The sequence below is a fragment of the Xenopus laevis genome, chromosome 6S, assembly GCF_017654675.1.
Source record: "Xenopus laevis strain J_2021 chromosome 6S, Xenopus_laevis_v10.1, whole genome shotgun sequence".
NCBI classification, from domain to species: domain Eukaryota; kingdom Metazoa; phylum Chordata; class Amphibia; order Anura; family Pipidae; genus Xenopus; species Xenopus laevis.
The window spans coordinates 85,943,078-85,966,297 of record NC_054382.1 but is presented as its reverse complement, the minus strand read 5'-3'; the positions used below and the strand labels follow the sequence as shown (position 1 = coordinate 85,966,297).

Here is a 23,220-nt window from a genome sequence, read left to right as displayed (position 1 = left end):
AATTGTGATCTTTCCCCGAAACAACTTCACTCTCTGTTCCTGTCTTGTCACAGAATAAATATAGTAATATACTACATATGTCTGATGTTCTGCAGAATCAATTTTTACTTGTTTTTTTTATTTTCATTTCAGATAAAGAATTGTAGTTTAAAAGAAAAATGCCAGTAGTTTTATAAGATGCAACTATGTTTTATGATGTTTTTGGTATTTTCATTTGTTTTTATGTTTTTTTTTTTTTGTTTTTTTTTTATATAAAACCTGAATATCTTAAACAAACCGGTAAAATGAAAAGTCTGACCAAACTTTATTGTTAAAAAAATCATGATTTTATTGAATCAGGACAAGCATGAAAAAATTGAGCAAAAATCTGAATCTGAAACGCCCGATTTTTCTGATTTTTGCCTGAAAAGTCCAAAATCGTCAGATTTCTCAGGCTAATTCCAGCGTAGACCACTGAAACTTCCAAATAGTATAGGGACCTTTCCCATTGACTCATATATAACCTTGGTAGGTCTGAGATGCTGGATTTTCAAATTCTGACTTTTTCCATCCTCTGGGTTTAATACATTTAATAAAATTCAGATTTTATAGTAAAATTAGTTTTTTTTCCAGTTGTTGACATTCAGACTTCAATAAATAATCCCCTTAATGTATCTTTATTGTTTCCCCATGATCAGTAATAATAAACAGAGGTTACTAGTAGATCATGTAGCTCTTGCTGCCATGAGACCTCTATATTGTAGGGAACTTGCTTAATTTGGGAGATTTGGCAAGATACTTTTTATTTTCTTAGCAGACAATGGGTGTGGAGAGCAGTTAATTGACTAAGGAGTTATTTTGTACTATGGCACCTTCTGCTTCAGTTTTCTTCTGACATATAAACCAACAGAGCCCTTCCTCTACATCTTTTATTTCTGTACCATTTTATGATGTCAGTTACATAATTAGATAAAATACGGATGAATATTGTTGGTTGGCTTTAAAGGACTGGTACCATCAAATGTAATTCCTGGGTATATACCAACATATATTGTCTATCCCTTAAATAAAAAATAAAAGCAATGTGATTTGCCAATTGTATGAGCAAACAAGCACATATGATCTATAGTTATTAGGCTCATTGTGTGACAGTCTCATAAGCCTGTGGGCAACAATACAGGCTGAGCTGGCTAGTCTTGGTAGATTCATGAACTAAGTCCTCATTCCTTGTGTTATTAGAGGGACGTTTGCCCACATTTTCGTCGACATTCCCATGGTAATCTATTTCAGAAAGTCACTTGGCTGATTCTAATCTAAGAACAGTTGTGAGTAATTTAATGATTGAGATTAAAGGGCAGATTTATTATGATGCGTAGCACTGGTTTTGTTCAAAGAAAATGCACAAGAGATCCACTATGTTGAGGTTTTTTTTTTTTAAAGAAACCCAATTGTGGGAAAAAAGATCTTGTTTGCATTTTCTTAAATTGATGTGCCTGGATCCCAGGTACCTATAATTAATAAATCTGCCCATAAGTGTTCTCAGAGTAAACCATGACATATATAAGCAACTGCCTTCTTTCTTTCTATGTTGTAAGTTACATATATCTTGGTCATAGCAAATGTGGCTCAGGAAACAACATTAGGATACTCAGTCTTTGTGCCAGCAACATCACTGTAACCTAATAGTTCCCTTTATTTGGATATTTATTTGGACTTTTATTGGGAAATTACATTTGCATCAATTATTGCATTTTCTGTTGCTTCCAGCACTTACTGATAATCCCCTTATCTCTTTGCATGCACGCACGCACACACACACACAAAAAAAAAAAGAAAAATGTTTTGGGTTAGGTTTATTGCAGAACGCAGGTGATCTGTCTATATTTTAGGCAAACCTATCACAGAAAGCCCTGTAAGTAGTCAGTTCAATATCATCTTCTTTTCATGATAATCCTACGCACATGAGAATAGTGTAATACACATAGGACTAAATAAATAAGATGTCAGAGCAGCACAAATTAAATAATTTACCTCCATTTTCTTTCAAATTTGCTGTCGCCTATCAGATCTTTATAAATAGGAACCACTTGCAATTGGTGTCATATAGGGGCTGATATTACATATTGTATCAATCCATGAATGAATCATTTTATTACCAACTTAATATCATAAAATAGTTTGTTATATGTTTTCTTTTTGCATTTGCTGTCTTTTTTTTCTAATACAAGCCTCTAGTGATTTATACTAAATTGTTGAATTTTTTGCATAACTGGAGAATATTTATGTCCCCCAACACTCTGCAAGAATAAAATGTAGGATTTAGCAGTAAAGCAGGAGATGCCTGATCTTGTAACATTCTATTTTTTTAAACATTTGGTTTTTTAGAATTTTTCCCATGTCAAGTTATAATTTACAATCTATACATTGAGTTAACTGCAGCTGAACACAAAAGCTATTAATAAAGAATTATGTGTACCGGTATATATGTGTGTCGTGTATGTATATATATATATATATATATATATATATAAATATATATAAATATATATATATACCTCCACCTCCACAGAAGCCGCACTCTACTATACTAAATATATACGCACACACACACCAGGCATTTTAGCATGAAAGGTTAATATGCAGAAAATGTGTTTTCTATGGCTCTAATGATTATTAAAGATTAAATTCAGTGTTGTTTAAAGTGTGAAAATGCCTTTGTAAACAGGACACATAGCCCTGTGATCTTAAGTTAATCATTGCTTGCCTTGAAGGGTTACGTTCTAAACCACTGCATCTCTTCATAAGAGTGAAGAAAATACCATGAAAATTATTTTTTTTTCTAGTCGAATGTAATGATTTTCTCGAGGATATAATTAAAAAAAATCAAACCAAAGAATATTACAGATATTCCTCTTTCTCCGTTGACTGGGAAAGCTTTGGGAGAGTGAGGCATGCAGTGAAGATGATAATGCTGTCATGTTTGATTTGGACTGCATTCTCTCTGTTGTTTGAAGCTAAGATAAAATGCAGTGCCTGCCTGACCCATTTTAGTCGCCCATTATAATAATTTCACTGTTGCATGGCCACCGAGTTAATGTACTTACAAATGACAGAGAAAGTGTGCTACATGACCTTAGGGTTTTTATAAATGAAATGATGTGCTAGTTTATATATCAAAGATGTGTTAAAGATGGTATTTTTAGTTTCCTGTTTTAAGTGACATGATTCTATATAGTATAAAAGGCAGGAAAAAAGTCAGGAAATTCATATTTAGTCATGGCTTTGTAGACAATGCTGTTTGAATTTGAAAACCACAACACGGATTTGTTTATTCTTTAAAAAAAGCTGTTGGTCATGTATTTAGGTAGTAATCTTTAAACTCTATCTTACACCCTATTGCCTCTACTTATAATTAATTGCAATTCTGAGGGCTGTGGCACACAGTCATTTTTAACTTTTTTTTCACCTGGGAGATTAATAGCTCTGTAGGTGGCTGATAAACCAATAGGAATTTATCTCTAATTCTTTTAATTGCAACCACTGTGATGGGGGCACCTAAACTCTTTTGACAGCTATGGTTGCCTGACTGTAGGTACACATGCAAGTGCACATGCATCTGCAGGTCATTGCTGACCTCTCCTGGAGCTTTTACTTGCCCAGACAACAAAATATCTGGGGTAATGCTGCATGCCATATTCTTAAGTGCAATATTTTGGTACGGATTCATATGTTAAACGCACAGTTATTCAGATCTGTGTTTGCTTCCATTGAACAGTTACATCAGAGTTGTTGGAAGGTTGGTCTCACAGAATGTGATTGTGTACTCCAACATGCATTCAAAAGTCAATAGAAGTCAATAGATATACATTTTACTGTACCCACTTGTGCAGTCAGATTCAACTAACAGCAATGAAGGCCCAACTGTAATGACATCACAACTGCTAAAGTTGTGTGTGAAGATTTAATGGGAACTAACCCGCCCATGGGGATAAATCCCCACTGGCCCCCCTCCACTGGGCCCCCCTCTGCACATGCAGAGTGAGCGCAGTTGAGCTCATGAGCGCCATCTTCTTCTCTTCGTGTCTTCTTCCTCTCCTTCGGCAATTTCTGTCTCTTTCGGCTCATGCGCAGTTGTCGCGAACCAGATGATTGCTCCAAATCCAACTGAGGGGGGCCAGTGGGAACTTATCAATATGGGGGGTTTAGTCTTGCATTAAGGGGTAAAGAAACACATAGACCTTTTTGGATTTGATAAATAAGCCCCTAAAAGTATTCACTATTTTCTAAAAACTACTCCAACCAAATCCGCAAAGACTTCCTCCCCTATTTATCAATACATTTTCAATAATTTTTCTTGTGCTGAAAAAATCATGATAAAATTGTAAAGAAACAATCCTACGAGCTTTTCGTAGGATTACGCCTGAATGCTATGATTTTTTCAGAAACTCAGTGTGACTCACAGGGCCGGAACTAGGGGTAGGCAGAAGAGGCATGTGCCTAGGGCGGCGCAAGGCATGTACTTTTCTGCTGCCTACCCCTGTCCCTGGCCTTGTCCCCTCACTGGCTGCTGCTTATTCTGGGCAGTGATGGGCCCGGCGGGTTGCCTATGCGTGCACTGTGCGTGCTGGCTGGTAGAATGCACATGGGCAAACACGCATTCACATAGTGGGGGCTGAGAACTGGCCGGCCGAGTTGCATAGGGTGCCCGACCAGCTTGGCTCGCCTCTGGCGACTCAGAAAATCCTCCAACTGTTAACGGGGCATATGCCATTGACTTTTACATGTTCTCTGCAGGTCTGATTTTGAGTACTTTTTTCATCTGACTTTTAACTCCATCAGACTTTAAACACCATTGGATTTTTTACACCATCGGACTTTTATTAATCCAGAAAAAAAAGATTTTTTTTTCCTCCGAAAAAATTGTATTTTCTCCTTTAAAAGTCAGACCAGAAAAACTTGGACCTTAATAAAAAAAAAAGAAGCAAATATTACAAAATGGTAAAAGGTTTAGTGTTTCTTTATGCAAACATTTGGATATAGGTATTATGATTCCATACAGTTTTCAGTCCAAATTACTGCAAAGTCTGCTGGTGACCTTCTTGTGGTTAAATTATTATTATGGACTTCCATTGATCTTGTGAATGGATTCTTTCACCCTGCGAACACAATTGTTTGGGCTGGCAAGCATTCACCAATTTGCTTCCATGTATTTTTGATTTAAGCCAATGACAGCTGCAAGAGGTGGTCATGGGCAACCAGCAGAGATGCAGTGTCTGTGAGAGTGGCCTTAGGTGATAGTAGTGGAGAATTAAATGTCTGGGCTTATTTAAACTGAAGGAACAATGCAATTGAAAACTTGGTGGGTTTTACCAGATCATTAACGCATAGCAATAAATCATAATTCTGCCTTGGTCATACTACTGCAGTCATACAAGTAAACACATGGTTGGTTGCTTTGAGTTACTGCCCTGTAGCAAATGTGTCTATTTTAATAAATGAGCCCCAATGTCCCATTAAATAATTTGGTTATAGCTTAGTCTCTGCGTTAGTACCTGCGTTGTCTCTGCATTTTTGTTTCTGTTTAAATCGTTGATAGACTTCCCTTTCCAAATACAGGAGGCCATTTTTCATATTCATGACATCACAGAAAATCCATGTGATTAGGTGACTGTGCTGCAGTGAAATCTGTCCAAGGGAAGAGAAGGTTCTTCTAGGCTGCACCATTATTCACATTATGTTTAACCAGTGTATTCTATAGTACTGTACCATTCAAATACAGTTCCCTGAAATCAAAACTAGAAAAAGTAACCGAGAAGAGCACGAGCTTGAGCTTGTAATCATTTTCAAATATCTTCTGCAATTGTAATATTCAAACAATGACTGTCCCGTCTTCCAGACTTGTTTCCTGAACTAAAACCACTAAAGCATTTTTCCAAAAAAACAAAACAAAGTCTGTTTAATGTTACATGGTTCATGGCAGCAATATATTACAGAACTGTAGTCCATAGCTCAACTAACTATTCATCTATCCTTGCCTTGGGCATATACAAGTAAAAAATAGAAACACTTTAAGTACTGTAGATCTAAGTCAGTTTTGCCCCTTATACAAAACTGAAAGACTTCAGTCTGTAATTTGACTGCAGGGCATATATGATTAGCTATAGTATGCTAATCCAAACTGATTATTCTAATGCTAACAAAAATGACATGTACAATCTAACAGGAGATTTTTGAATTTCCCCAGTAAATGGGTCCTTGTATAAAATAGTTGGGTGCATATTTCCTATTGACATATAAGCATAGGTACTAGCCATTACACTGGCAGGTATGGGTTTATGTTGTAGAGTTGAACTATGTAATGATTTATTACCAAACAGTGCAAGTGGTAAGCACACTAATGGACACATTACAACATATTGCTTGCCTCCAGTCCCTGTATATTGCACTTGTGCTCTTTGCCCTTATGCCAGTTACACCAGTAATAGCATTTTTGGTACAAAGCACTGAGGAAGCCTTGTACTCGACACTCCTTCGCTCACCTAATGAATGGCATGCAAGTAATGGGCATGCATGTGAGAGTCAATGGACCTCCCAAGTGTAACACCACGGTAAATGCAAGCTGCAGTATATTTTATTCTTAGTAATATATCACAAATATTTGCACCTGCTAGCTGTGGGTGCAAAAACAGGAGCAAGGTGCAACATGGACATACAATGGTACTTTTTAATGGTCTTTTATTAACCGCTTTCATGGTTCATAAACTATGAGTGCAAAAGTCATTATTTGAAACACTAAGGGAGTTATTTTTTAAAGTCTGAATTCCAAAACTCGAAAAATCCGAGTTTTTTTTTTTTCTTTACTATAAAATTCGAATTTTTAGTGGATTTATTGTACCCAGAGGATGGAAAAAGTCTGAATCTGAAAATCCGGCATCTCGGATCTGCCGAGGTTGTATACAAGTCAGTGGGAGAAGTCCCAAAGGTATCCTGATATGAGCTGGGTTTCCTGCAAAAATTTGAAGATTTTGTGGTTTTCAGTCAAAATTCCGAGTGGAGTTTTCGAGTGGAAAATCCGAAAGATTCAAGATTTTTCAATTTCACTACCGAACTGGAATTTTTCTGGAAAATGTAGAGATATAAGTGGGAAATAACCTGTGCAGATTTGGGCTGAGTATATTTCAGAAAATAACGGGATACATTCGGATTTTGATAAATAACCCCCTTAACGTTCAGACTATTTGGGATAGTGGGTCCATAATTTTTTAATTTGACCAAGCTCTAAAATCCTTAGCGTAAGGATTGATATTGAATGGAAAAACAAACTCTATTTGGCATATTTGGAGATTAGCAAATTCCCCAATTATTTCCCAAGTGTTGAATTTGGTTAGCTGGAGTTTTAAAGTTACATGATGTATGGTTAGCAGTTACTTTTCAATTCCTCTGAACCAGGGGCGATCCGTGGGCTGGTGCCACCTGAGGCAGCAACCCCCGATGCGCCCCCCTCTCCCGCTCCACGCTTAAAAGTTTAGCATCGGAGCGGGTCAAAAGGGGAGGTATCGCTAGTGCAATGAGCGCGTACTGCGCTTTCTGCACTAGCAGAGCCGAATTTCCGGTTTAAAAACCGGAAATTCGGCTCTTAAATTTACAGGAGGCGGCTTTTTGCTCACCTTGTCTAATGGCAGGAGCGACCCTGCTTTGAACACTAAAGCCTAATCCAATACTAGCTTCTTCCTGGATTTGGGGCTCCCTTGTTATCAATGGATTATGCAACACAATTTGCCTTTTCTAGTCCTCGAATATTTGCCAAAACAAAATGGGTCAAGAAAAGAAAATATGTCCTGAGCAGTTCACACGTTTCCCAGAAAAACCTATTACTGCAACAAAAGTAACATTCTGAACCAATGCACTGAGCAAATAAAGCAAATTAATTCTTAGTAATTTTCTTTCAAATAATTAAAGGATAAATTAAATACTAAATACCTATGTTTCTGTTGTGAAATGTACTTTATAGTCAACACTTGATATGCATTTAGAATAATGGGGTGAAAAACCAGAATAAATATACAAACCAAAATATGATTATGAGATTATGAATCTAAAAAGTTTAAAGGGCAACAGTGCACCCAAGATATAGTTCATTGAAGGAGGTAAATAGAAGTTTAACAGAAAGTCATGAAGGTTCACTTTACAGGATTTACTGTTGTAATTACATTTACAATGACTGGTGCAGAATTTAGCAGGTATTTTAAGCCATGCATTGCTCTTCTTTTCTGCTTTTAGAGAACCTGTGCTAGATGTGCTGGGTATGAACTGCAGTTTTGTGCTACTTTTTGTTTCCATCTGTATAACAAGGGCATTCTAGAATAAAGACTTTACACAAGTGCTTTTGTGGGATTCTATAATGAAGCAGCTTGGGCATTAATTATTTATTTCTACTATTCTGTTTAGTTAGCACAGTCCAGGGCATACAATGCAGTTCTAACAATCTAATAGTTAGATACCATCTGTGTCCTGCCAGTTATAGCACAAGATTTGAGTATACAAAAATGTGTTCTGCCTATCCTTTAAAAGGGACAGTGTACACCTAAAACACATTTGCTAAAGATGAGCACAATAAATAGGACTTGTGTTGAAAATGCTCCCAGACAGACCCGTAAGACACACACACAAAAGTATGTCTGCGGTTTACTTTCTATGAACTAAGATCTATTTGTCTCTTTCTTCTAAACCGCCATGAGTCTTTAGTTGCAGTACTTTATGCATTCCACAGCATTCTTGACTCACTTTGTGAATGTTTTCTTCCTTTCCTCTAGTCAAGCGCTTCCTCAAATCTGGTATCTAGCTACTTTTTCTTTGTTTTTGCAACACGTTTATCATTGAAAGAAAAAATTACATTAATTTTTAAAAGTTCTTTTAAGCTTATTCACTTCTTACCTAGCCATGCATTTTGTTACCCAATCCCCTACCATTTTTTTTGCTAGATTGCAAACTTCCTGCAAGGTAGGTAGACTAAATCAGTAATCACTTATACCTGAATGTTTCTATATTAAAGGTCAGTAATGTCATACAATGTGCCCTGATGTCATTGCATATTTTAAACAAGTTTGAGAGCTCCCAGTCATATAAAAAATAGACATATTATAAGCAGAAAAGTACTTCTAACATATTCTTCCTATTAAACCTAAACTTGGGTGTGTGGTTTGTTGCAGTAAAGTATATTTATTGCCACCTACTTATGCAGTGGTTTATATTCATAAAGTTCATGATACTTATTGCCACAAAACACAGAATGTTCTGCTATAATATCTGCATGGTACAAAAATATCTATTTCTGCAACTTCAAAAGCTGCAAGGTCAAACCCTTACTCCCAAGTTTTTTTGGAACACATTAGTTAGTGCAAACGTTTTAGTGGGACTATAAATTGTCTTGTGTGCCAGTCAAACCATAGAGGAAGAATTTGAGGCTTCCAGGGACAGAAAAAGATTCAAGATGAAATTACTAGATAATTTGGAAAGTTAACAGTTTGCATTTTACTCTTTGCTAACTTGCACTTTTTATGGCCCTCCTGGAATTTATTTAGGAGTCTTTGAGACATCTATCACCTCATTCCTCTTTATTTTCCATTGGGCACATTTTCACAGGAAGGAGAGTTGCAGCAGTGAATCCCAGCATTAGCTGCTCCAAAAAAAGATTGCTGTGTTTTCATTGACATGCAGTGCATTACCATAATTGGCTTTTCTACATGATAGGACAGAGGAAATAATAATGTCATTTTATTTACAGCCAAAGTGTCCCTTTATGAGACTTCTCCAAGTTTCTGCCATGCTGTGTAGGTCAAATGACATCTTTTGATCAGTCCTGTCCAAAGGCATCAAAGCTGAGTGGCATGTAATGGAGACCTAGTGACAAACCAAATCTAGCAACGAAATAAGACTGCCAGTTTCCCATTAAACAGCCTGCTAAACAGCGCAGCTTTACCGTGTCAGCTATGAAACCATTCTGACCACCTAAATAAGGGGAATGAAAGGAGGCTGAATTGGACATTAGTACTACAAATGACTGTGGTGATTGCCACTATTTCCCTCCTCCAAAATAAAAAGAAGAAGAAGAAAAAAAATCAGCAAGGAAGCCATGCGAGTTACAGTTAGACAGATCTTCTTCCATTTCATTTACGTTCTGCCACTTGCTGGGTTTCTGAGCTGGTTTATTTAGGTTTGACATCAGCCAAATGGTGTAGCAGGATATCTCTGACAGGTATTCTTACTGATTTAACAAGTTACAGACTTTCTGAAAAGATAGATCTGCCACAAACAGACTTTTCCCTTTCTCTCTCTTTCCCTTTGTGAGGCTATCGTGACTTTACTGCTTGCCCTAAACTTTGTTTGTGCCGTTCATTTGCTTTTGCAATTTTGAATTGGAAATTGCGCCTGCATCATATGCAGTCGAGCAGGTTTTGGATTTGTTATCGTCACTGATGGAAAAATGGCTTTTTTTTTTTTTCTTAAACTTGCTGTGTGGCTTAAGCAACACACTCTATTTGCACTAACATTCTTAGTCAACTGTGAAAGACACAAAGAGGATTGGAATTTGTGATGATCTATTGAGCATTAGATATGCAACTGAATGTATTTAGGTTTTGTCATTTGCCTCTTCTCTCTATTCATTGTCAGGGTTTTATTTCTTTTTTCCAAATAATGTTTTGCTTTAGCCCTTTAGTGTTAGTGCTTACAGCTAATTTTCCAACAATTGTGGTGCTTGGAATTTTATTTTAAATAATCACCTATTGACAGATAATACTGTCCTGTCTTAAGAATTATTTTTGGCACATCAAATGTTATACCTTTATTGATAAATAATGTAATTAAACATACATATATAGGCATAACAAAACTTAAGCTTCGTATACATGATTGCTTGGAGGGTCGATCCTATTTGTTGCACTTCTGTGCATTACTATATAAGAATTTGAATATTTGAAGGACATATCTCTCCCCATACTCTTCGCTGTGTAATATTACTGCCATCACCCTGAGGATAAAAGGAGTGCAGTATGGGAGAGTGTGGGAGACCATATTAATTCAAGTCCAACAGTTTCCACATACACCACATAACAAGAGGGCAAGTTTATGACGGAGGAAGGTGCACTGCCTTTCATAAGATGCTGACCTCCTTATATTATTATCCTTAGGGTAACTTAAGTGAGCCAGAGTTGCTCTCACAATGTTGTTAGGAGTAGCACTAGAATGACCAAAGGATCTCATGTACCTATGCTGCCATATTTGGTACTGTGTGCATGCAGTGATGATATAGAGGGTCTCCCGGTCCAGTAGATGTTGCCTGCAAAACATTCCATAAGCTGAGTCGGCATAGGTCACGTTATTTAAAATGGGGACCTTTAAGAGCTGCTGCCAACTGACCGTACACACTTTTATAGTCACAGGGCAACTGACCAAAAATGCTCCTGGGTCTCCTCCTCCCCACAATCCTAGGGGCAATCCCTGCTGTCAATGTCAGGTTGCCCTGCACAAAAAGTTTTACATTACTATATAGGAATACACCAAATGTCAAAATTGGTATCACTGTTCTGTATGGCATTGGGACAGAGAGATTTCTGACCACTGTGGTCTGTCCCTGGCTACATAAGATGACAGACAAAAAGTTGACATTTTTATGAATGGCCTTAAAAGCTGAACAGTCTAGCAGAAAGAATCCCAAGGCACACAGGATAATTGCAAGCGTGTTTATTGCGAAGTGCAACGTTTCAGGGTCACGCCTCTTTCTCAAGCATGCTTGAGAAAGGGGCGTGACCCCGAAACATTGCACTTTGCAATAAACACGCAAGGCAGCTTGCTTGCAATCATCCTGTGTGCCTTGGGATTCTTTCTGCTAGACTGTTTGTGAGGTGGCTGATCCTCTACCTTCGTGCACCAGGTGTCGTTATTTCAATTTACTAAGGGTGTGCGAGAGCCATAGATGAACTTAAAAGCTGAACACACAGAAACACACCACTGTCCTTCTGTAGGTCTTCTTCCTTTGCTGAGGGAAAATAAAATATGCACTGAAGAATGAAAAATGCCCCCAGGTCAAAACTATCATGAAAGTGGTAGAATGGAGGTTTATCCTCCAGAGTAATAAAAGTTTATTTATTATTCCAACATTTTCGTCTTGCTTGAGACCCAATACGGTGTACTCTGTGTATCCAGTTATGTTAAACAAAGAACGATGTGCAAAAGCAATCCATGTATAACAAATATACAAGGTATTCTAATGAAAATTACAAAATATCATTTGTACATCAAAATGTATACAAATACAACAACTAAAGTGATACAGTGCTAACTAGGTATCAATTAATCGATCACAAACTATTAAAACCACCAAGTGACATAGTATTCACATGGTGACATTTATAAGAAATGTTCTGTTAAAACATATATATTCATATACTGTATATAATATGCTTTTGTTCCTTTTTTGTTCAACAGTATCATAATTCCTCTCTTGAATCAATATCTGTTTTAAACACTGGGTGAAAGACCTATCAGCAGTACTAAGATTCAGTCGATTTTATGTTTATAGAACATCATAATTGTGCAGGACAAATTGAAAATTGTTGTGATTTGTTTTCAGGCACAGCAGTTCTTAATTTAACACTGTAGATTTGCACACGTACATCCAAACATTACATTCAGCTTCTATTAAAAATGGAGAATAAAATCTCATGCAGTTCATTGTTTGAGAGCCCAAGGCAATTTGGCCTTGCCATCTTTGTCAGCCTGATATCTCCTGCTCTCCATAATGCAGCAAACCTTACTTCCACCATTGTGTCACATGTCTCCGGGAACCATGCTAGGCCCTATCTAAAGTGACAACCATCTCTGAGTACCAGCTTTTTCAATAACTTGAATTTCGCTATACATAGTGAATAAATAATATTTTTGACAAGTAGAACCCCCCACCACTACCTCTAGTTTCTTCAGAATGTGTGCCAGTCTATAGCCAAGATGCTTAAATACAGCAATTTTTATTGTATTTTATTTACAAAGCAAAGTAGTTAAGCAAGTCAGTTTATTGTTCAGCAATAACTTGTGGGCTACCGCTACAGCTTCTCATCTGTAGGCAACCTGTATCTTAAATCCCTTTTTATTGTGTTATATAGTCCTACTATCTGCAGTTATTGGGTGTTTTAATTAGTGCTCCCAAATATATGATACCACAAGATTGTATAGTTTCTATTATAAAACAAGTGCTATTTTAAGTTTTTAAAAATACATTTTATTTTTAGTGAGATGTTTATAGTATATGCTTCCACAGCATAAAATGTATTTTGCAGTCATTTCAGTACACACCAGACTTTTGTTGCTGTGTCTTACTGGCACGTTGCAGAAAAAAAAAATCTCTACACCACAAATATTCACATTTTGCATTGTGTCGGCTTGAATTATTTTGCACAGCATTTAATGTTATCCAGAGAAGACAGCACATCTGTTTCATTAGAAGAAAAAGGCAATGCCATCCAGAAGGCATTTCAAATTGGCATCTTGCAGCAACAATAAACCTCTTCATTACAGGAAGATTGTTAGAACCAAATGTTTTGTAGGCTCCTCTGCAAGGAAGTTAAAAAACATAATGTTCCAAAAAGGGGTTCAGTTTGATGGGGGTAAGGCCTTGCAAGTACTACAGGCCTGCTGCCTCTACTCCAGGATGAAACATGAATCTGTAGACTATACCAGCATTTGTTCTTCCATATTTTTAGGGGCAGTTTTATCAACGATCGAATAGTCAATTAGAATCTTCAAAAACTTCAAAAACTCACACATTCGAATTTTAATCCCCCTATTCGAATGTAAATTTTAATGTGAGATTTATGGAAACAGTCCTAATTCGAATATTCGCCACCTAAAACCTGCCAAGTTCACGTACATTCAAGTTTTTTTTCAGGAGAAAATTTGATTTGTGCGAATCGAAAATACTAATTGAATACAATCTGAATTAAGGGTCAGAACCATTTGATCAAATATTAGCCATTCAAATTTTTTCTTAAATAACCTCTGAGTCGAATTGTGAGTATATTAGTATTTCAAAAAATTCACATGAATTACAAATTCGACCTTTGATGAATGGGCCTCTTAATGTTTTTAGATTTGCCATGTTGTGGATATATAGAGCCAGTACTTCTTGTTCTATGTATAATAACTGCCCTTTGAGGGTCTTAACTGTTCTAGTTTGTATAATGCTATGAGCAGGGTCCTCTCCACCTTTGCATTATTTATTGATCAGTGTGGATTTTATTTAAAAAACAAACATTTAAATAAATAAAGCATCACGGTGATACATTTTTGTCATCCCATAGACTGATACACTTCAGGTGACAGAGGTTACAAAAAGAAGAGAAAGTGACAAACATAGCCAAAAAACTATTTATGGATATAACAAATCCCATGCAAAAAAAAAAAGTCAAAACAGAGCTGTAAAGAAACCTATTAATACCAAAAGGAAAAATTGATAAATTTGATAAATGATCTTCTGTACCATTTCAGTGATGCTGGGCTGGGGGCGGCGCGATCCTTCCATAGGCCGATTACGAATGAAAACAGGAATTCAGCCTATGGAAGAATCGCTCCGCCCCCAGCCCAGCGTCACTGAAGCAATATGGAAGATCTATTAGTAGTATCAGCCGGTCTGCTGCACCAAGGTTCGCGGGGCTGAGGACAGCTTTGTGGGGGTTTTGCAGGGAACTATTCCGGGTGCAGCATTTACTTGACACTGACACGTTCCTATGATTTTTTTTATAGGAATGTGTCCGTATCGCTTTAAGTATAATGTACTAATGATTCTCATTAGAATCTTTTGACTTTTAAAGGAAATACAATGGAAAAATTAAAAACTGTTGTAGTATAATATGGTTTTAGGAAAGGTTGTTATGGAGAGGTTGTTTCTTTTTATTTGATACTTCCTTTGTAGCTACATCTTTATTTGTTCACCCTGTCGAATGCTTTTGAGATTTTCTTTAAAAATAGCACTAATATTTGTGTCATGTTCACCACATCCCTCCCTCTGCTGTAGTCAGTGATGGAAGTTGACAAAGATACATTATAGAGGTGTGATACAGTGCTTGGATCACTAGCTGGTGTGTGGTGCCTTATGCTCCCTCCTTGCTTGATGTTTCTTCTTTTCATCATCATTTTCAGCATTAGATAATGCAGCAACATTTTAAGGTTATACTACTCACATATTACAACTGAGGGGTCGGTGCATGCTTACGTTAGAAAGATTGTAACAATGTCAATAACCATTATGAAATGCATGTTCACTGTGAGATCCTGACAAAGATTAAATTCCAACTGATTCTCTGCCCCTACAGTTTTACTGTCCAGTTTGTGTCAATAATTCAGGTAGGCTGTTTGTAGCAATTGTTATACTAGTAGTGTTAATCTTATTTTTAGCATGCCATGGACATTTCTTTTAAGTATAAATGATAATTACTGACAAATTTTAAGTTTAGACGATACTGTATTTTCCATTTTCACATCTGTTGGACAGCTATTGTTTTATTACAAAATGGTATTTCTTAAAATGGATTGTAGGTGTTACCGCAATAAATCTCCAGACTGTTGAGTTTAGGGTCTACCAAATTTCTTTGCCCTGTATGGGAGCTAGCTCCTTTTTGCAGAGTTATCACAGGGAAGAGCTGCTGGGGTTGGGGGACAGAGGTTGTTATGTCTTGTTGAGGGCCACACCACTGGCATCACAGTGCGACATACATTGCTACTTCAACAATACCCAAGCAATAGGTGGGTGTCCGGTTGGGAATATCACCTGCAGTGTTCCCCAAAGGGCTTCATCGCTTTTATAAGAAAATGACTAGCTCAACTACTGAATTTGTTAAAATTCGCCTTCTATAAAAATTAAGATATTTTTTATCAGTTGCCATTGCAGTTGCATGCTTTGCTATTTTAACAATCAATCTATATTTTAACAATCAATCGGTGCTTCCGTTTCAATATATATAGCTTTGTGATGTCATTTTTGTCACATGACTCACTAAAACTTGTGTTTTGTAATAAATAAAGTACCCCTTGTCTGAAAATATGAGGATATTAGAAGTAACTTCGGAGTTCAATGACCTGTATAAAAGCACTTGGTCTTCAGCCTAGTGCTTTTATGTGGTCATGGAACTCCTCTTTTACGTATAATATCCCCTATATATATGTTTCATAATAATTTCTCAATGGAGGTAATAGGAAAACCCCCAATAAGATGTGTGTATTAAAGTATGCAAAGAAGCAATTTGCAGAATAAAATACATCAGTAATGGGATTTGAAATCATAAATTGACATAATTTTGAAAAAAAAATGAAAAGGTTATTAATTAGTCTTTATTTAAAGTTGAAAGGAGAATTTTACTTAGGCTTTACAATGCTTTCAACTAATTATTCGGAGGCGTTATATGTGTATATGTTTGATTATAGATATTGTTATGAGGCGCAAATTAGTAGATGGAAAGGCTTTTGCCAAAATACATTAACTTTTGTTCACGTGGCTGAGAAAGAATATCAATGTATCCTGAATGCTGACCCACCTTAATTTAGATATGTTGCTGCCTGGTACTTCTAGGATGTATACATCTTTTTCAGAAATTGCCATTTGTAGGCCATAGGACATGTTTCTAAATAATGTTATATTCAGGTCCTTGACAGCCGTCCCCATTGATTTTACAATGTATGGCACTTATTATGGCAGTAAATTGCTTTATATTAGGACAGTATTATTTTTTTGTGCGCTGCATCCCTTATCATTAGCCATATCATGTCTGTTTAATTTTGCCTTTAATTATCAAACAAAGGAACAGAATAATTTTAGAATTGCATTTATATGTACAAAGGAGAGAACATTTTTTTCTGACATTTGTGTTTAATTTTTTTCAGCATATGTTCCTGAAGAAGAATTAAAGGCAGCTGATATTGAAGAAGATAATTTGGAAGATGATGGCCTCTCCCTAGATGTTCAGGATAGTGAATATTTATACAATGATGAACATGAAATCAAAGAGACTCCGAGCTACCAAAACTCTCCTATTAGCAGTGCAACCAATCAGGATGCTGGCTATGGATCACCATTTAGCGAGACAAGTGACCATCTAGCAGATTTCAAAAGTACCTCCTCTAAAGAGGGACAGGATAAGGAAGATGGACAGAATACAGAAAATGTTTCTTACCCTACAGACAGCTTGGCACAGATTAAAGCAGTGTATACAAATTTACTCTCAGAATGCTGCTGGTCTAATTTAGCGCTAGATTTGAAAAAATCGAATGAAAATTCAAGCCCAACAACAAACACCAATAAAAGCAGCATGAGTGAGGCGACTGGTTCTACATCTGACCCTGATACACCTACTACTATCACAAGCAGTAATTGTACAAATACAAGTACTAGTATTAGTGTTACTACAAGTAATAGTACCAATAGTAATAGTGCTTCAGGGTATGATTGGCACCAGGCTGCTTTAGCCAAAACTTTACAACAAACCTCATATGGACTTCTGCCGGAGCCCAGCCTATTCAGCACAGTGCAACTCTATCGACAAAGTAATAAAATTTATGGATCTGTTTTTACTGGTGCCAGTAGGTTCAAATGCAAAGATTGCAGTGCGGCGTATGACACTTTAGTAGAACTAACTGTACACATGAATGAAACAGGTCACTATCGTGATGACAATAAAGACCGGGATGCTGAAAGAACAAAGCGTTGGTCTAAACCCAGAAAAAGATCACTCATGGAAATGGAAGGTAAAGAGGATGCTCAGAAGGTTTTAAAATGCATGTACTGTGGACATTCATTTGAATCATTGCAGGACCTCAGTGTCCACATGATCAAAACGAAGCATTACCAAAAAGTGCCTCTGAAAGAGCCAGTACCAGCTATCACAAAACTCATCCCTTCCACAAAAAAGCGAGCACTTCAAGACATTGCTTTGCCAGATTCACCTGAACAAGCAGGGATTTCCCCTGGAGCTTCGGTGAGTGAATCTGCAAAGGACCCAAAAGCTGCCAACCCGTATGTTACTCCTAACAATCGATACGGCTACCAAAATGGTGCTAGTTACACATGGCAATTTGAGGCAAGAAAAGCGCAAATTTTAAAGTGCATGGAGTGTGGCAGCTCTCATGACTCATTGCAGCAGCTTACTGCTCATATGATGGTCACAGGACACTTTCTGAAAGTGACAAACTCAGCTTCCAAGAAGGGAAAGCAGTTAGTAATGGATGCAGTCATTGAAGAGAAAATCCAATCTATACCTTTGCCCCCAACAACGCATGCACGGTTACCAGGATCCTATATAAAAAAGCAACCAGATTCACCAACTGGATCGACCCATTCCGAGGAGAAAAAAGATCCAGAAAAGGAGAAAGTAAACAATTGTGAGGTGGAAAAAAGGATCAAAGAAGAAAACGAGGACCCTGAAAAGATTGAACCAGCAACTCTGTACCAGTATCTCAGAGAAGAGGATTTAGATACCAGTCCAAAGGGAGGACTAGATATTTTAAAATCACTTGAAAACACTGTGTCCAGTGCAATCAGCAAAGCTCAAAATGGAGCACCTTCATGGGGTGGATATCCCAGCATTCATGCTGCTTATCAGTTGCCAGGAACTGTAAAAGCTTTGCAGCCATCTGTGCAAAGTGTTCAGATTCAGCCATCGTATGCGATCAGTGTAAAGACCATGACTCCTGATCATAATTCTTTGATCCATTCTCCTGGCAGCTTAACGCCACCAACTCATAGAAGCAATGTTTCTGCAATGGAGGAGCTAGTAGAAAAAGTGACGGGTAAAATCAATGTTAAAAAAGAAGAAAAAGTGCTGGAGAAAGAGATGGTGATTCCAGCGAAACCACCATCCCCAGTGGCAAAGGAAAACAAAGAAATACTCAAAGCAGAAGAAGCAAACGGCAAAGTACTAAAGAAGAGTAACGAGGCTGATATTCAGAAACCCAAGAAGGAGACTCCTATAGAGCCCCATGCACTGAATGGTACAGAGCCACTTAAAGCTAAAGTTACTAATGGCTGCAGCAGTTTAGGAATCATAACAGATCATTCACCAGAGCCATCTTTTATTAATCCTCTGAGTGCATTGCAATCAATCATGAATACTCATTTAGGTAAAGTCTCAAAGCCAGTAAGCCCTTCATTGGATCCTTTAGCGATGTTGTATAAAATTAGCAACAGCATGCTAGATAAACCCATTTATCCAACAACCCCTGTAAAGCAAGTAGAATCTATTGAGCGCTATTATTATGAAGATAGTGACCAGCCAATTGACTTGACAAAATCCAAAAACAAACCTTTTGTGACAAGTATCACAGACCATGTTTCATCACCCCTGCGGGAAAGTGCACTGATGGACATTTCTGATATGGTGAAAAACCTCACAGGTCGTTTAACTCCAAAATCATCAACTCCATCCACTGTGTCAGAAAAATCGGACGCAGATGGCAGCAGTTTTGAAGAAGCTATGGATGAGTTGTCACCTGTACACAAAAGGAAAGGCAGGCAATCCAACTGGAACCCTCAGCATCTCCTTATTCTTCAAGCTCAGTTTGCTTCCAGCTTACGAGAGACAGCTGAAGGCAAATATATCATGTCAGATCTTGGTCCACAAGAACGGGTAAACATCTCTAAATTTACTGGCCTTTCAATGACTACAATTAGCCACTGGCTAGCCAATGTCAAATATCAATTGAGGAGGACAGGGGGAACTAAATTTCTAAAGAATTTGGATACAGGCCACCCGGTTTTCTTTTGCAATGATTGTGCCTCTCAATTCCGAACTGCTTCAACATACATTGGTCATTTAGAGACGCATCTAGGTTTTAGCTTGAAGGATCTGTCAAAGCATTCACTTAATCGGATTCAAGAACAGCAGAATGTTACAAAAGTCATCACCAATAAGGCTTTAAGCTCTGTAGGAGGACTCATTGAGGAGGACTCAAGCTCTACATTCCAGTGTAAGCTCTGCAACCGGACTTTTGCAAGCAAACACGCAGTTAAACTGCACCTTAGTAAAACACATGGGAAATCTCCAGAGGACCATGTGATATATGTAACTGAATTAGAAAAACAGTGACATCCAGTTATGCAGCCAGGTATGCAAGTGACCACAAGAACATTGCACTAAACTTATTCATAATACTGCACTAGGCCTGACTTGAGCCTCAGAAATCGGTCTTATTTTTGTTGCTGAACTGCCTATCTGGAATTTTTTTTTTCTTACGCATATTTTATATTTATATTTATATTCTCTTTGTCTGATTTGTGCATGTTTTCTTTTTGTGAGTCAATGTCTGACCTTTCATTTTCAACATTTGTTCTTGATGTTAAGCTATCTTTTGTAGATTGTAGTGGGAGACACTATTCGAAAGACATTCATTTAGCCGCAAAGAAACACAAAGAACAATGATTTAAAAAAAACAAAAACTGAACATCCTAAAATTATCAAGTTGCCATGACAATAAAGGTCAGAACATCTTGTGGTGTCATGTTAACCCTTTGAGCACTGCCGTAGCATTTCTGTGCCTTTTGAAACACAAGTTAACAGGTATTTATTTGATTTTGTCAGTTCTGTACACAATACAGAACGTTTTACAACGTCATATATAAATATATATATTTTTTTGGCAGAATGCAAATGCAAAAATCTAGATGTGACTCTGGGACAAAGGAGAAAAGCTATTTAGTACTCTTGGGTTATGATGCCACTTAAGGGAAAAATACTACAAAATGTGAAAAAAAGGATATAAATTCTCTATATATACAGAGCAAATAAAGATGCCATCATGTTCTGAGTGCTAAAATGTATGCAAATTTATTATTCAAATATGTATAAATGTTTCTAATCTTTGAAGTAAATACCGTATCTAGATATTTGCAAAAATAAGCTTTGGTAAAAGCTTACCTTCCTACAGTGTGCTGCATTTTTCTCCCCCCTTTGCTACCAGCAGGTTAAATACATATTTCATTGCTGACTTAATAACAGGATATTCTGGGGCAAATATTGGACTCTGTTTCTTGTAAATAGTAGACATTAATTTAAGAGTACACACAGTATCTTACCATTTGAAACTGTTGCAGTTTCTTTATACCTTCTGGCTGTCTGCTTTCAATTTGGAAATTTTTTATGGTCATTTTATATTCAAATCCTGTGTATATAAAATGTAAAAAAAAAAATAAAAAATCACAATTTTTTAAATAAAAAGTTTTAAGTTCCTGCAGATTGACTTAAGCAGAGAAATTTTGCTGGCACCTGCATCTTTAGATGTACGTACAAAAGAAACTGACAAAAAAATCTCTGAATAAATACAAATAAAGCAATGCACTATGAATTATACATTTTTTTTATGTTCTATCATTAATATTGTACAGTACATTTCGGTTCACACAATTAAATCCACTCTTTTCTCAAGTGTGAAATAAACCCACATGCAGTTCTTGATTTACATACATTGTCATGTCGTCATTATTGTGCCTTAGAGGTGTTCTTCCTGCAGTAAGAGGTATTGTTTATGCAATCAACCAAGATAATGCTATTCAGAATCATCTATTCGCGATCAGTATCCTGACATATTTCATTCAGGCTGTAACCATTAACACGCTACAAACAAGTCACAATAGTTTCAAATACTGACATTCACAGAATTTCTTCTGTTTTAACATCTAAATAAGCATTTGTACTGAAATGCTAACTTATTACAGAGCTTATAAGTAATAATATGAGTGTATATATATGCTTTGGTACAAGATGTACAATATACACTTATAATACACAAAAGCCATGAATATCTTGTAAATTATATCCTTATAAACGGTGAGTTCTGATGTCATCAGTTATAAACGGTGAGTTCTGATGTCATTTCTGTCACATGACTCACTGAAATTTGTGTATTATAATAAATAAAGTACCCCCAGTTGTAAAATATGAGGATATTAGAAGTTACCTCGGAGTTCCATGGCCTTCGGCCTCGTGTTTTTATATGGTCATGAAACTCCTCAGTAACTTATAATATCCTTATATTTTACAAGAGGGGGTACTTTATTCAATATATAATCTACAGCCTGGTCATTTCCCTATGGGACCAGACTGTAAATTATATCCTTTATATCCTATTTGGGTCAGCACTTCCGCCGCTGCTCAGCACTTCCGTCTCCCTGCAGCTCTGCCTTCGCTCTTGCCCCCCTCCCATCTGACTGCCAGGATTAAATGCTACTTACCCAGCACGGATCACTCCTCCTTTCACGAGAGCCAAACCTCTAAGCCCAGCCAGGGGAGCGGCACTGGTGACATCTAAGGAGGTGCGGTTTTGACCTTATATGGCGTTAATTCCCCTCCCCCTCCTGTTAGGAGCAGCGCTGCTTGTTTAGTGCTGAGTGACTGCTGCAGCCTAACACAGTGCTCGGACTGCCAAGTAGCCCTGCTGCTATTGGTGCTGCTTCTAATGCATGGAGGGGGATATACTGTATATATATCAGCAGCCAAAAGACTTTGCATTCAGCCAAAAGGAAACAAATGGCAATGCAGGCAGGGAAGGCTCTCTAAGAGCAGCAGCAGAAAGGCTTGTTCTCCAAAAGACAAGTAAACTGGGAATGATCAGCGCAGAGGTTGTTCCTGGGCACAGGAGGGATAGGCTGGAATTGAGGGGGTCTCACAGAAGTGAACACAACTCAGCCCTCTATCCCCTTAGAATGGAAACTTTCTTCTCAGATACTGCCCCTTATTGCTTCAGTCTCATGTCTTGCTCCCCCCTGCGCATCCACGTCTGCTCCCTCATCCTATGATTCCTTACTGCTCTCCCTTTCCTCTTCGCATTATCTCTCTCACACCCCCTGTCTCAAGTTTCGCTACCTGCCTCTCCGTTTTTCACTCTGTCTAGGAACCCTCTCCCATATCCCTCCCCTCACATGGTCTCTCTCTGTTCTTGCCCTCCCTCCTTTCCACCGTCCCTCCCAGTTTTTGCATAACCTCTCTCTCTCTCCCACCTTCAATCTCCCTCCTAGCTAAAGTAAACTTTGTTTATTGACAGCACAACTGCACTAAAAGCAAGCGTTCTTAGCCTTTTCGGGATGCTGCATGCTTAACAAACAAAGTAAAACCTTTAATAAAACAATGAAAATGAAAAGATGCTGGAAGACAACTAGAAGAACTTAAATAAAAACATCTATCAAGCTCAAACTAAGGAGAACTAAAC

The 23,220-nt window shown here is 37.4% G+C and overlaps 1 protein-coding gene across 2 annotated transcripts in view; it reads left to right on the top strand.

Moving 5' to 3' along the window:
- The window catches only part of tshz1.S (teashirt zinc finger homeobox 1 S homeolog), a 65,180-nt gene extending 43,706 nt beyond the window's left edge, over window positions 1-21,474 (top strand). The window contains exon 3 of one of the 2 annotated variants that reach the window (XM_018268546.2): window positions 16,909-21,474. In XM_018268546.2, the coding sequence (XP_018124035.1) occupies window positions 16,909-20,105 (3,197 nt within the window). In that variant the 3' untranslated portion in view covers window positions 20,106-21,474. 2 annotated transcript variants of the gene reach the window in all.
- Window positions 21,475-23,220: the final 1,746 nt, after the last annotated feature.